At 44.3% G+C, this 12,764-nt stretch overlaps 1 protein-coding gene across 2 annotated transcripts in view; it reads left to right on the top strand.

Moving 5' to 3' along the window:
• Positions 1-2,893: 2,893 nt before the first annotated feature.
• The window catches only part of LOC107101552 (chromosome unknown open reading frame, human C14orf159), an 11,532-nt gene continuing 1,661 nt past the window's right edge, over positions 2,894-12,764 (top strand). Inside the window, exons 1-12 of one of the 2 annotated variants that reach the window (XM_015400503.1) lie at positions 2,894-2,982; positions 6,934-7,087; positions 7,273-7,359; positions 7,430-7,571; positions 8,444-8,594; positions 8,669-8,791; positions 8,869-9,060; positions 9,348-9,465; positions 10,396-10,538; positions 10,614-10,713; positions 11,730-11,878; positions 12,282-12,401. In XM_015400503.1, the coding sequence (XP_015255989.1) occupies positions 2,913-2,982; positions 6,934-7,087; positions 7,273-7,359; positions 7,430-7,571; positions 8,444-8,594; positions 8,669-8,791; positions 8,869-9,060; positions 9,348-9,465; positions 10,396-10,538; positions 10,614-10,713; positions 11,730-11,878; positions 12,282-12,401 (1,549 nt within the window). In that variant the 5' untranslated portion in view covers positions 2,894-2,912. Of the gene's footprint in view, positions 2,983-5,427; positions 5,577-6,933; positions 7,088-7,272; positions 7,360-7,429; positions 7,572-8,443; positions 8,595-8,668; positions 8,792-8,868; positions 9,061-9,347; positions 9,466-10,395; positions 10,539-10,613; positions 10,714-11,729; positions 11,879-12,281; positions 12,402-12,764 lie in introns of those variants that run through there. The other variant, XM_015400502.1, reaches the window with a different exon arrangement.

The raw sequence follows: 12,764 nt of genomic DNA, 5'->3' as shown, positions 1-12,764 counted from the left end.
ATGTATGGAAGGAGGGGCATATGCAGTAGGGGGCCAGTGCCCCAGTAAAGCTTTGTGCCTAGCAACGCCCCTGTGGAAATGAAGGCTTAATTTAATATGACATCACTGAAACTAATCATCATCGATCAAATGTTTCTGCCCAAACATTTTCTTTATCCCACGACGGGGAAATTTATAGAAGTAAAGAAACAGGCAGGTGCACACAATACAAACAAAATGCATAAGGATTGACAGATATGATATTAGTAAGGGAGTAGTAAAAAAACTATTTGAATATAACATTAATAATATTATTATTGTTGAACTGTAATAATAAAATAAAATTACAAAAACGCAGAAAGTTTAACAGTTCCATGAAACACCAAGCTTGTAAGTAAAAAGTAAGATTTTAAAAGATTACAGTGACTTTTATCTGTGGATCAGATGGATTATAGTGACATTAGGCCTTTATAGATCTATAATAGAGATGGTACAGTAATCCTACCATTCAGCATGTCCTTATGATGTCAAAGGCATATTCCCATAACTGGGGAACACAGATCCACAATAAAACTGTTTCCCAGACAGTTTCATTGTGGATCTTTGTAACAGAGGATAACAAAGATCATAAAACATTGGTTTGTTCTCAGTATCTCTGCAACTCTGCATCCAGGCCTGAGGCCAGAAGGTCCTTTTGAAGTTCTAAGGGGCACTGCCGGAAGTTTTGACTGGATTTAATTAAACTTTTAAGCCTTTCGGTGTAAAATAAATATTTTGATTGAGATGAGAAATCTGCCTCCTGGTCTGTTGAAGGATTAATAGTTTGCATCTAATCATTTCATTAAACGGCCTTAGTTTTTGTATTTGCAGATCCTCAATTCCAATCACAGCAAACAGGAAAAGGAACAGTTTGTCAAATGAAAACATAGTAAGGACAGATTAGAGCAGAATTCTTCAATATTCCCAAAAACGGACCGTTTTTAAATGATTGGATGCAAACTATTGATCCTTCAACAGACCAGGAGGCAGATTTCTCATTGCCATCAAAATATTTATTTTAAACCGAGAGGCTTAAAAGTTTCATGAAATCCAGTCAGAACGCCTAAGAGCACCTCTCAACTTCAAAACAAACTTCTAATCTCAGGCCTGAATGAAGAGATGCTGAGTGTGGAAGCAGAGAACAAACAGAGTTTCTCCAAAGCATCGATGATCCTAATTATCCATGTTACAAAAATCCACAACTAAACACAAATATCTGGGCAGAAATTGAAAATCTGCTGGATGATGGTTGGATTTTTTAATATGTCAGATTAAATTAAGCGTTAATTTCTGCATGTTTTTCTCCGATGAATTTAATAATAATATCGCAGATGCTCTCCTGGAGCTCTGAGGAAGTCGGAGCGGAGCAGCAAGGGAGGAACAGCGGAGGCTGTGGGCTTTGGTTTGAGCAGGAAGTCTGGAGTGGAGCAGGCGGAGCGGAGACGGAGGATGTTTTTTGGGATAACACTAAAATCCCATATCCTCTGTATCCACTCCGCTCCGTATCTGTTCCGTTCCGCACCTTTCCAATCCGCCCCTTCGGTTCCTTCCGTCTTGTTCTGTAGAGTTCCTTGGAGCTTGAGGAGAACTTGGTGATATAATTTTTTTTTAATTAATCAGAGAAAATTATGAGGTAATGAATGCATCATTTATTATAACATCATTCAAACTCACTCATGCTGTTTCTGCCAAAAGCTTTTCTTTTCACTGTGTCTCTGTCATCAGGAGACCTTGGATTCTTCTAACCTGGATTATTCTCTGCTTCCAAAATCCACGATGTGAAAACAAGCTAATCTTAAAATAAAATAAATATTTTGATCAACATCACATATCTGCCTCCTTGTGTTAGGGATATATACACATATATATATATATATATATATATAAATATATAAATATATATATATATATTGAAGTATTTTCCATCCTTTAATTAAAATAAACACTCTTCTTTTGAGGGGAAATATCAGAATGATGCTCTAATTGGGAATTACCGATCAGTGGTTTTAAATTGACAAACCGGATCTTCTTAATGTTCTTTTTCCTGTGGATCTGGACCTGGCAGGTAACGGACCGGACCGGACCGGACTGCAGCACTGGCAGTCTGGAGATACTCAGCATGTTATTGATGGATGATCCTGAAGTTTTAATTTGGGAAATAATGGAAGGTTTGAAATGGGATGTTAACTAAATTAATGGTCCGTCTGCTTCTCATTCTGAACAAAAGCCATTTTAAATTCTTTCTCATTTGGATATTTGAACTTCTATAACAAGACTAGACCAAAAGTTTATGATTTTAAAAATGCACTTAGTTTTAGAGCATAAAGTAACATTTGATGTCCAATTCTCATTAAGGAAACGGAGATCATGAAACGTTTTAAAATAAGCATGTGACGTCATGACAAAAAACAAAAATAGCACAAAGCTAAAGAAATTATTAAATAACTGAGGCATAAACAAAAAAAAAAGTGTAGATATACATCAAAATTTACTGCTCTTATTTTGAAACATATTCTCAGGTGTTACTACCATAATTCTTAGCATTAACGCGACCTAAAAAAAAATGGCTGCGTTTCCCTCAGAGCTCTGACCATTCCGTCATCTGATGGCAGGAAGATGGTCGTCCTCCATGATGGAAACCCAGAAGTCCAGGTTCCAATTTAGCAGCAGCTCTGTAGCAGATATGGCAAATTCATAGAAGAACCTGATCAGAGGACACCAGAAGTAAAAAGCCCTGAACACCCAATTAATCAGTGAAACATGGTGGTGGCAGCATCATGCTGAGGGCAGCTGCTCAGGTGGACAATGCTAATGCTGTAGAAGGCTAAAGGTGTTGTTTGTCTAGAAGAACATCAGACCTAACCTCTAGATTCTCTGTGTCCTTCAGGTGAGCCATGATCCCTGCGGTGAGAAGCTCCAGATGTTCCCTCAGGTTTTTCAGGAGAGGCTGCTCCTCGTTTAAAGGTGAACTTTAGGAGGTGTTCAGGAAGATCTTAGCTGTTTCTGTCTCCATCCTTCTGCTCAGTTCATTTCTCTGCATGAAGATTCGTTTAGAACTTCCCTTGTTTTTTTCCCAATAAGTGGAGTGTTAGTATCTTCATCATCAGAGCAGCTCGTGCATGATTACCAGAAGATTATGAATATATTCAATGATTAGAACGGGAAGTTATAGTTGAATAATAGGTCATTTAAATCAAGAGTTAAACTAATTAATTATAAGTTGAATGATTCTAAATGTAATTTGCTTTCTGACCAGGTTTCTTAGGTTGGACTCCTGAATGCGGCTGTTTGAAATCCAGCTGTCTTTCATTAATTTACTCATTTAGACTGTGGCTATCAGCCCAGTTATTAATCACCAACAAAATAAATGGGTCTCTTTTTATTCGGATGCCACTGAAAGAACAGTGAATCTGGAGTGATAAATCGAGTAAAATAAACACGAAAGACCACCGGTTAAAATACAATGAGACCCTTATTAGCTACAATAAAGACGAGTTTAAAAGTCGTTCAAAGTCTGAGGAATATTTGAGTTTAAAGGCTAAATGCATTGAACGTGTCCTTTAAATGGCAGCAGATAAATGTGAATAAAGAGACGCAGAGATGTTAACTGCAGTCAAAACTGTGAAGTTTCATTCTGACTCAGAAATGCATTAAACTACGATGAGGCTGAAAGTGAAATGGTTAGCTTAGCTGGTCCCAGGGGTCTCGGTCTGGACGGGTCCAGCTCAAACAAAGGCCTGTACGACATGTCCAGCATGCAGTAGCTGGGAGCTAACGATGCTAGCCAGTCCTGTGAGCGTTAGCATTCAGTTTAAACTGTTAAACCATCAGCAGTTGAATCAGAAAGTTCAGCACAGCAGAGCATTTATCAACCATCAGAAGGAAGGATGATGTTACTGTTTTGGTTCGATGGAGCAGAATGGACTTTTCGGCCTGGTTCTGTCGGCTCAAATCCGATCTCCAAGTCTGTTCGCCAACAGCAAATCCTAAAGAGATTTGGATCAATCTGATGCAATATTAAGAGCAGGGCTTAATCTGATCTATGACCAGTTTTTCTATAATCTTCTCGCTGCTGTAAGCAGCAGAATTTCCCCATTGTGGGACAATAAATGGATTTTCTAATTTCTATTCTATAGCTCACAGTAGCCCGGGACGTCTCCCTTAGCTACGGTGGTTAGCTGGCGGTGGCTGCGTCTCAGGGAGCGGCAGGACCAGTATGGCATCGGTCAGCAGCTCCTAACGGCTCCTCTGCAAACAGCAATTGGGCTCCGCTGTTCAGTTTGCTTCACTGCATTCAACTTGGTTTGAATCGCAGGAAAATGCGGTCACTACAATCAGCTGGTTCCGAATCGTAAGAAAGGTCCAGCAAGCACAGACTTCTCCAGAGGGATTCTGAGTCTACTTAGCGTTAGCCTTCAGTTGAGAACCGGCGTGGCTAGCCTTCCCGTCGCAGGCTACTGCCAACAGGAACTTCAGTAGGAGCCAGCCCCTTAAATAAACTTCGTCACAGGGTTGTGACATCAGAGGGGAGTCACTCCTGTTACATCACTGATATTTTATCTCAACAGGACTAAAGCCTGGTTTATGCTCAGAAACCAGGTCGTCTGCGTGTGTGTCACAGTTAACGCAGATAAGCCCCGCCCCTTTCCGCAGACACTCTGGTTCACGTCTCCCAAACTGTAGCTGACTGCAGACAGGAGGCCTCTAATTGGTCAACTCTACATCCGCTCTAACTATGCGTATTTCCTGTTTGGTTCCTAATGGCAGAAACTCTGGCTGTATTGTCGTCCACAGGGCCTGGCACATCTCGGATTCTATCCCAGACACCGTGCAGGACGCTAGTTTGTAGCTTTGAGCGACGGTCTGTTGGTTTGCACAGTTTGCCAGTCTTTGGGGAACACTCACGGGTGAACTGTGTGTCGTCCGCCGTTGGATGAGGGGTTGTAGATGGTGAACAAGCTCGTCAACCCGACACATGGACGCCCAAAATCCTAGCTAGTTCCTGATTGGCCCTCTGGTGTTGTGGCGTGGAATAACATAGCGCAGAGCACGCTTCAATATTGGGCATTAATCTAAAATATCTGCGTCATTCATGCGACAAGCTAACTGCGACACACTGCTGAGGATAACCAGCCCTTAAAGGTGATGGATCTGGGAGGCTGGATTGACCTTCTGGGCTCCACATGAGAGGGAAGGAGAAGATCCTCCATCATCCAGGAGGAGCTCAAAAGGGGAACTGTTACTGGCTGATCTGTTACTGGCTGATCTAGTAGTTGCTGCCTGTAGCTCTTGGCTCTCTGTAGGCTTCCAAAGGTTAATCTCTTCATCTGCTCTCCTCTCAAACATTAACAGAAAGCTGCAGAAACTTTCCTGCAGCTCCCCTCCAAGTCTTTAGCTCCCTGTGATTCCAGAAAGCAGTACAGACTTAACAGCAGTTTATAACCCATATCTAGATATGCATCAAGTCCATAATTTAAGTCATCTCAGTCCAGCTGAACTGCGGTTGTTAATCAGGCAGAACCACCCCAGAATAAGAACCACCACTGGATTGGCACACGGTAAGACCTGTAGTGTCTGCTGACCGTTGCTCTTTACTCCTGCAGTCGCTGGGCTTATCTTCTCAGGGATTTTCCAGGCCTCTGTGTGCTATAGCTATGTTGTTATTCATTCTCCACTTCCTGCTGATGTTTGTGGATCTAGTTCAGTCTACTGTTATCACCCACAGATATCACTGCTCTGTCCATTTGTTCTTACTGCACTTCTGCTCCAGAACAGCTTAGGTTTTCTCTCAGCTTCTATAAAACATGAAGTTATTGCTTTATACCTGAAGATGGTGCCTAATCAGAGACCACTGGGACCATTAGCAGTGGGAGTAGAAGTGGTCTTTATTTCCTCCAGCAGCCTAAACCTATAGCAGCTTTCCAATGATCAGTAAGTGTGAGACGGGTTTGAGATTTATTCAATTTTTCATGCAACAATTGCTAAATTAAAGAATGAAAATAATTAATATTAAGAAATAATATGTTCATTTGAACCTTAGAATGATTGAAGGCCTAAAACATCAGATTAAAATTTAACTAGAACTTTGGTGGTTAGCAGGATACAGAGGGTTGTCAGCCTGTTTATCAAAAAGAGGGTGACTCTAGGATGAAGGTGGTTAAGAGGCGAGCCGAGTCTTATTCAATCAGCCTAGTAGATTTCATAGAACTTCTGAGCAGGGTAAGGTTTAAAATCTATGAATCCTGGTTGGTTTACAGACATGAAGCACTAGGAGCCAATAGTGGATCTGAGGAAGGCAAGAACCTGTGACCCCTGTTTCCATCCAGGGGTCCCTGTGACACTGTGTAGGAGTATAAGTACCTGGGAGGGTTGGAGTGGTCTAGAAACACCGAGGCGGTCTACAAAAAGGGCGAAAGGAGGCTGAGGTCTGCTAACATCTGTTGGACGTTGCTGAGGATGTTTTCTGAGTCTGTTGTTGCCAGCAGCATCTTCTTTGCTGTCACATGCTGGGGCAGCGGGCTGAGGGTGGCAGACAACAGCAGACCAAACAAACCGATCAGGAGGGCGGGTGATGTTGTGGGGGAGGAGCTGGACCCTCTGACCACTGTGGCAGAGAGGAGTCTGTCCAGGCTTCAGTCCATCTTGGACAATGTCTCACCCCCCCTCCATGACATGCTGGCCCAGCAGAGGAGCTCCTCTGACCCAGATGCACCACAGAGCGCCACAGGAAGTCCTTCCTGCCTGCGGTCATCAATCTCTACAACGCCGCCCTCAGAAAGTCATCCACCCCCCCTCTCTAAATCAGACTCAGATTTATAGAATTATTGACAATTATTGACATTTATTCATTAAATCCCAGCATTGATGCCACCTGTTCAGTTGTTCATTGATGCATGAAATGTGTGTTCCTGCCAGGATACCAGCAGGCTAACGTCGTGGTTCTGCCGAGCCACCTGGCTGATGACTTTGAGGACTTCTGTCACTGTAACTCCGCCCCCTTACCGCTCCTGTATCGCAGCCAATCAGGAGAGCCTTCCTGTTCCCCTCTGGCTAAAAATGCTGACGTCAGGTATCAAACCAAATTATTTTCCTCTAATGTTTCTCTTTCTCACCACTATGTGAAACAGAACTTAGTTAGTTTAGTTCTGCCGGATGTTCTGTGTTCTGAGATGGAATCAAACTGGTCCAGGCTGTTACATCACCTAACGAACACTGGAGACGTTCAAACCCCTGTGGTTCCTCCTGTATCTGCAGGACCGATATCCCTGAATACTGTGTGTATGAGGAAGGTCGCCTGGTGAAGACCGTCTCCGGTCTGCAGAGCTACAGCAACAAGTACAGGTTGGTTACCAGAACCAGAGACACTCATCCGCTGTTTACTGCTGTGAACAGATTGTCTCTGTCTGAGCAGGACCGGGTCGGAGCAACAGAACATGCTGGCAGACATGGTCACCTTCTACCTGGGCTGCAGCTTCGGCTTCGAGGGAAAACTGAAGGAAGCTGGAATCCCTGTTAGGAATGTGGAGCAAGGTCGGAACGTCAGCATGTACCGGGTACGACCCAGATCCATTGTCCTCCTAGGCAGCAGCTGAGGTAGTAGGAACAGGCAGCTCAGAGTAGCAGAACGGGTCAGGATCAGGCAATCAACAACACTCAGGAGAGCTAGAGAACTCTCACCAAAGGTTAGAATATTCTGGCACTGATGAGTGGATGAAGACAAGTTAAATAGATGCTGAAGCAGGTGGATCACATGAACCGTACGGAGAAACTGGGCGGGGCTAGGCAATTGAAGGAAATTAGTAATCAGACCAGACGTCAGCACCAAGATCATGAGACAAATAGCGCAGACAACCTGCAGAGTACAGTGGTGGAGTATGATAATGATGATGGGGGGGCCAAAGACCCTGAACACCTAGATGTAACTGTGTGGACCGTCATCACCAGTCGGTTCATCACAGCAGAACCAGGCTCACACTGAGCTTGGGAGTTTTTCCTCTCCACTGTCGCTACAAGCATGCTTAGTGTGAGGGATTGCTGAAGAGTCAATGAGTCGATGCAATCAGCTGGTTTTCCTTAGATAGAAAACTTTGAATCAATCTGACTGGATGATCTGATAAACTGTAAAGTGACCTGAGATGACATGATGTGAATTGGAGCTATAGAAATAAACTAAATAGAATTGATCATCAAATTACTATAAACCAGTATAAACAGAAATGCTTCTGTAAACAATCGTTCAAAAAACAACAGGAAAAGGATAAAAAGCATCTGTGATGTCATGTAAATCATTCTGCATTTTTTCAGTCTGTTGGTTTAAGCCTCAGGATTCTAAGTCTCAAACCAGAGGGATGAAGTTCTGGAGCTGGTTTCCCATGATGCTTCTGGCTTTCCTCACTTCCTGCTGCTGTCTGGGTTTCCTCCACAGACGGCTGTCAGCTGTGTTCCCAGAGGAGCCTTCTGCTGCCCCCTGGTGGTCACCATGCGCCCGGTCCCAGCTGGACTCCTGGATGCAGCTGTGGAGGTGACCCACCAGAACCCTCTGGCTCATGGAGCTCCGGTTCACATAGGAGATCCAGGTACTGGGAACCAGAGAGCTGGACCCTGTGGTATAGGAGAAGGTCTGCAGCTCATCCTGTCTGTTTGTGTCCAGCTCTCCTGGGGATCCAGGACCTGTCCAAACCGGACTACGGTGACCCGGTGGAGCTCCAGCCAGGAGATGTTCCGGTCTTCTGGGCCTGTGGAGTGACTTCCATCGAGGCCATCCTGAGCAGCAGTAAGCGCCGTGACCCATTGGACCTTCACTGTCCGACCATAACAGAATCCTGACGGTTTGTTGTGGATCTTTTTCAGAACCATCTCTGGCATTCAGTCACTCCCCTGGCTGCATGTTCCTGACCGACGTCCCAGACTCTCCGACCCCAGAATCCGGGCTGACCCCGCTCTGCTTCCAGGTGACCCAGAACCCACAGCTCTACAGCCTGGTGTCCAAGGCAGCGGTGGAGAAGATCCGGCAGCTCGAGCGGGTCATCGGAGACGACCCGGGTAGGCCTCCACTAGGGGTCTGAAATGACCCAAAACCATCAAGGTTACCATCATAAACCTCCTAGAACTGAGGAGGAGGTTCTAGTCTGCTTCTGTTATATCAGAACATGTTGGTTCTGGATGCTGTGGTGGACATTCATCCATTCAGACAGGAAGAACATAGCTGCAACAGAACTAGTTCCTCCAAGGTCTTCATGGTCCTTGGTTCTCCTCACTGATTCCTTTGGTCCAGTAGAACCAGCGAAACCAGAGAGCTCCAGTTACAGCTTCTCCATCTGTGTCTGCAGGTCAGAGAGGCATCAAAGCCCTTCTGGTCCAAGATGAACTCCTGCTCTCCTGCTTGGCGCTCTCCCACGCCTCCTCTGTTGCCATAACAACCGGGTTCCCCACAAACTACATGCACAGGTAAGCTGCTCACCTGTCACCAGCAGGGGTCATCAGAGGGCGGGCCTCAGCTGGTTCTGGTTCTGCTCCAGAATGACTCCACACCAGGTTCTGCAGGAACTAACCGTTAGCGTGTTTTTGCTGCAGCTTGCATTGTTCCTCAGGAGAAGATCTGGGTTAGTCTTCAGAAGAAGGCGGAGCGGTCCAGGTGAAAGTTCTGTTCTTCAGTGTCTGCATGGGGGGCATGCAGAGGCATCTTCTAACCTGTTGGTTCCTTTAGCCATAAAAACCAGGATTGACTTCCTGATGTTGCTTCTTCTCCTCCAGAAACACTCTGGGTTCTTCTCAGAATCCAGTTGTCCTCCTTTTTTTCTGTTTCATGTATTTTCTTCATTCTTAAGATATTTTTCCCTCTTTTCTTCTCCTGCAAAGTTGCTCGTTGAGCAAAAAAGGTCCAGAGCCGTTTAGAGAGAGCATCAGTCCCCCCATCAGACCATCAGAGGTTCTCACTGAGCTTCCTACACCAGGTTCTGGCCCTGAACCGTCCTCTCAGTGAGCTCAGGAGGAACCACTACAGAACCTGAGATCACTGAGGTACCATTCAGAGATGGTCCATCCTATTCCAGCAGGTTCCTCAGAGACTCCTTAGATGTTCCTCAGAGGTTCCTCAGCTTCACGTGTTTCTCAGAGAGCAAATGTTCAAACTGTTTCTAGAGCTCCATGGATCTCCTCCATGTCTCAAAGCTTCTGTGTTCTCTCTCACCTCAGCAGTCAGGAGACCTTTTCTGCTCCTGTTCTCTCGTTCTACGTCTGAAATACTTTGAGTCGGGAATAAATGTTGGGTTCTGCTAACATCTCCCTCACTGGAGAACGCTATCAACAACTGGAACCAGGATATTCTTCTACCTCTGATAACATGACCTCAGATGTTCTCCTCTGTTTCCTGTTTAGCCCTCCTGATGAGACTGATGGTCCACCTGGAGCCATCGCCATAGCAACCATGTTGTTGTCTCTAGGGAAACAGGTGACGTTGTTGACGGACAGCAGAGCGACGGAGATGAACGGAGCTCTGGTGGATGAAGCAGTGAGGACGGGTGAGCCTTCACATCACCATCATCAGGTGTTCAGATTTAAAGGTGACGCTGGATGTGACCTTTATTGTCCACCAGGTGTTCTCAAAGCTGCAATCCCATTGGTCACCTATGAAGACCATGGCCCTGACTCCGCCCTGCACTTCCTGTGTCACCATGGAAACCCCAGGAAGCCCAGGTCAGATGTTACATAGACATACATATAAGAGTAGACCCTGTATTGACTGTAGCGGCGCAGGAATTACGGGGGCCATCTTGGGAAGGTCGATCTGCTACCTTAACCTGCTGGTTTAACCAGAACAGAAGAAGGATGCCTTAGCACTGCGGCGTATTTCACTTTGAATCGACGGATTGTGACATCAGAGCTTTGAAAGACATTACTGACTAAACATATATATATATAGATATATAAATATATCTATATATATATATATATACACTATATAGAAATACTGTGCAGAACACTCAAGCTCCCAGGCCTCTGCTAGAGGATCTGAACTTGAAGGAAAATGGGAGAGCGCCTGGGATTGGTGAGGAAGAGGGTTTTTTCTGCAGCAGAAAATTACAGCAAAAATGGTCACTAAAATTTTTATCTTCAAAGGTGCACAAAAATAACAGAATAAGTGACAGAGTTGAAAAAGACGGCCATTTTTCTAAATTGAAGAATTTTTTTCAGTTTTTTCCAAGTTGTATTTTTTTAAACTTCATTTTTTTTTACATGTTTTAAAATTTTATTTTTTTTTAATTCAGATAGTTTTACAAATTTCCTCATTCCAGAGGAAAGCCGCCCCCCCCCAAGCAAAGAGACTATAATCAGAATTAGAAAAGAATGAAATTCAAAGAACTCAATCTGAAAAATAAAAAAACACCTTAATAATATAAAATGAGATTTGAAAAATAAAATATGAAAAGAAAATGTGTGTAAAAACATTTTGAGAAAATAAATTTAAGAAAACAGCTAAATAACTCAAAACTTTTATTGAATTAGTCTTTCACATTTTCCTCCACTTCCACTTCCCCCACCTCCTCCACCTTTTCCACGTCCTCTACCTCCTCCTCCTTATCCACCTCCTCCACTTTCTCCACTTCCTCCTGCTCCTCCACCACCACCTTCTCCACCTCCAGCACCTCCTTCCCTGCTAACTGGTCTTCACTCCTCCTGAACTCCTAAAAATAAAAAACTGTTTCTGCCAGGTTCGACCACCTGTTGGCGATAGAGCGCAGCGGCCGGGCTGAGGATGGAAATTATTACAACATGAGAGAAGTGAACATTAAACATCTGGTTGATCCGATAGACGACCTGTTCATCGCTGCTCGGAACATTCCTGGAGTTACAACCACAGGTAAAGAGCCCGTTCTTTCAAAATTAAAGAGTAAAGAAATAATTTGTCAATAAACATTCCTGTGAATAAAAATATATCGTACAATATTTATCCTATTTTGTTTCAAGAAAATTACTTAATTTATTTATTGGATTATTTTTTCATTTCATGACAATTATTTTGTGACACTTTTATTTTGTAAAGCTACTTCACCTATACAGTGGCTTTTATATTTTTAAGTGTGGTTTTGCTTTGAAGCTCTTTTTATTTCATGTTATTTTATTCAAATAAGGAGGCAGCGTTTTTTCTGTGGGGCAGCGCTGATTTGGATCGGAGGTGTAGGTCGAGATTGGCGATGTAGGTCAGGATTGTACAACACAGTACCTGCTCCCCAGTAAATGGCTAATAAACTTGTTTTCTGCAGGAATTGGGGATGGTGGGAATGAGCTGGGGATGGGAAAAGTCAAAGAAAAGGTGAAGAACCTGATGCCTAGAGGAGATGTGATAGCCTGTGATGTCGCTGCCGACTTTGCAGTTACTGCAGGTAAGGATCACCAGGACATAAATGGATGGATGGATGGATGGACCGACCGACCGACCGACGAATGTGCATCAGACCCACTTTTTCCACCGCGCAGCCAGATCAGTAACCAGGATTTTGGTCGACTACAGTGCAGCATGAAGTCAAAACAGGGAGCCTGCAGGGGACGAAGCGACTGAACCAGACCCGGTAACCGTAGCTTGGACACCTGTGTTCCTGTGCTTCCTCCCGCCTGCCTTATCAGTCCCCCCTCCTCTGGCTGAGGGTGGGCGGCTCATGGCTCTCTGCTGAGGTCCCGTCCAGTCAGCGGCACAGCAGTCCACGCTCCTCCCCCCTGATGTCAGAGATCTGATTGTTCCTGTTGTT

This window comes from Cyprinodon variegatus, unplaced genomic scaffold (assembly GCF_000732505.1).
Source record: "Cyprinodon variegatus isolate N-32 unplaced genomic scaffold, C_variegatus-1.0 Scaffold1112, whole genome shotgun sequence".
Taxonomy (NCBI): Eukaryota; Metazoa; Chordata; class Actinopteri; order Cyprinodontiformes; family Cyprinodontidae; genus Cyprinodon; species Cyprinodon variegatus.
This window is presented reverse-complemented; position numbering and strand designations above follow the sequence as displayed.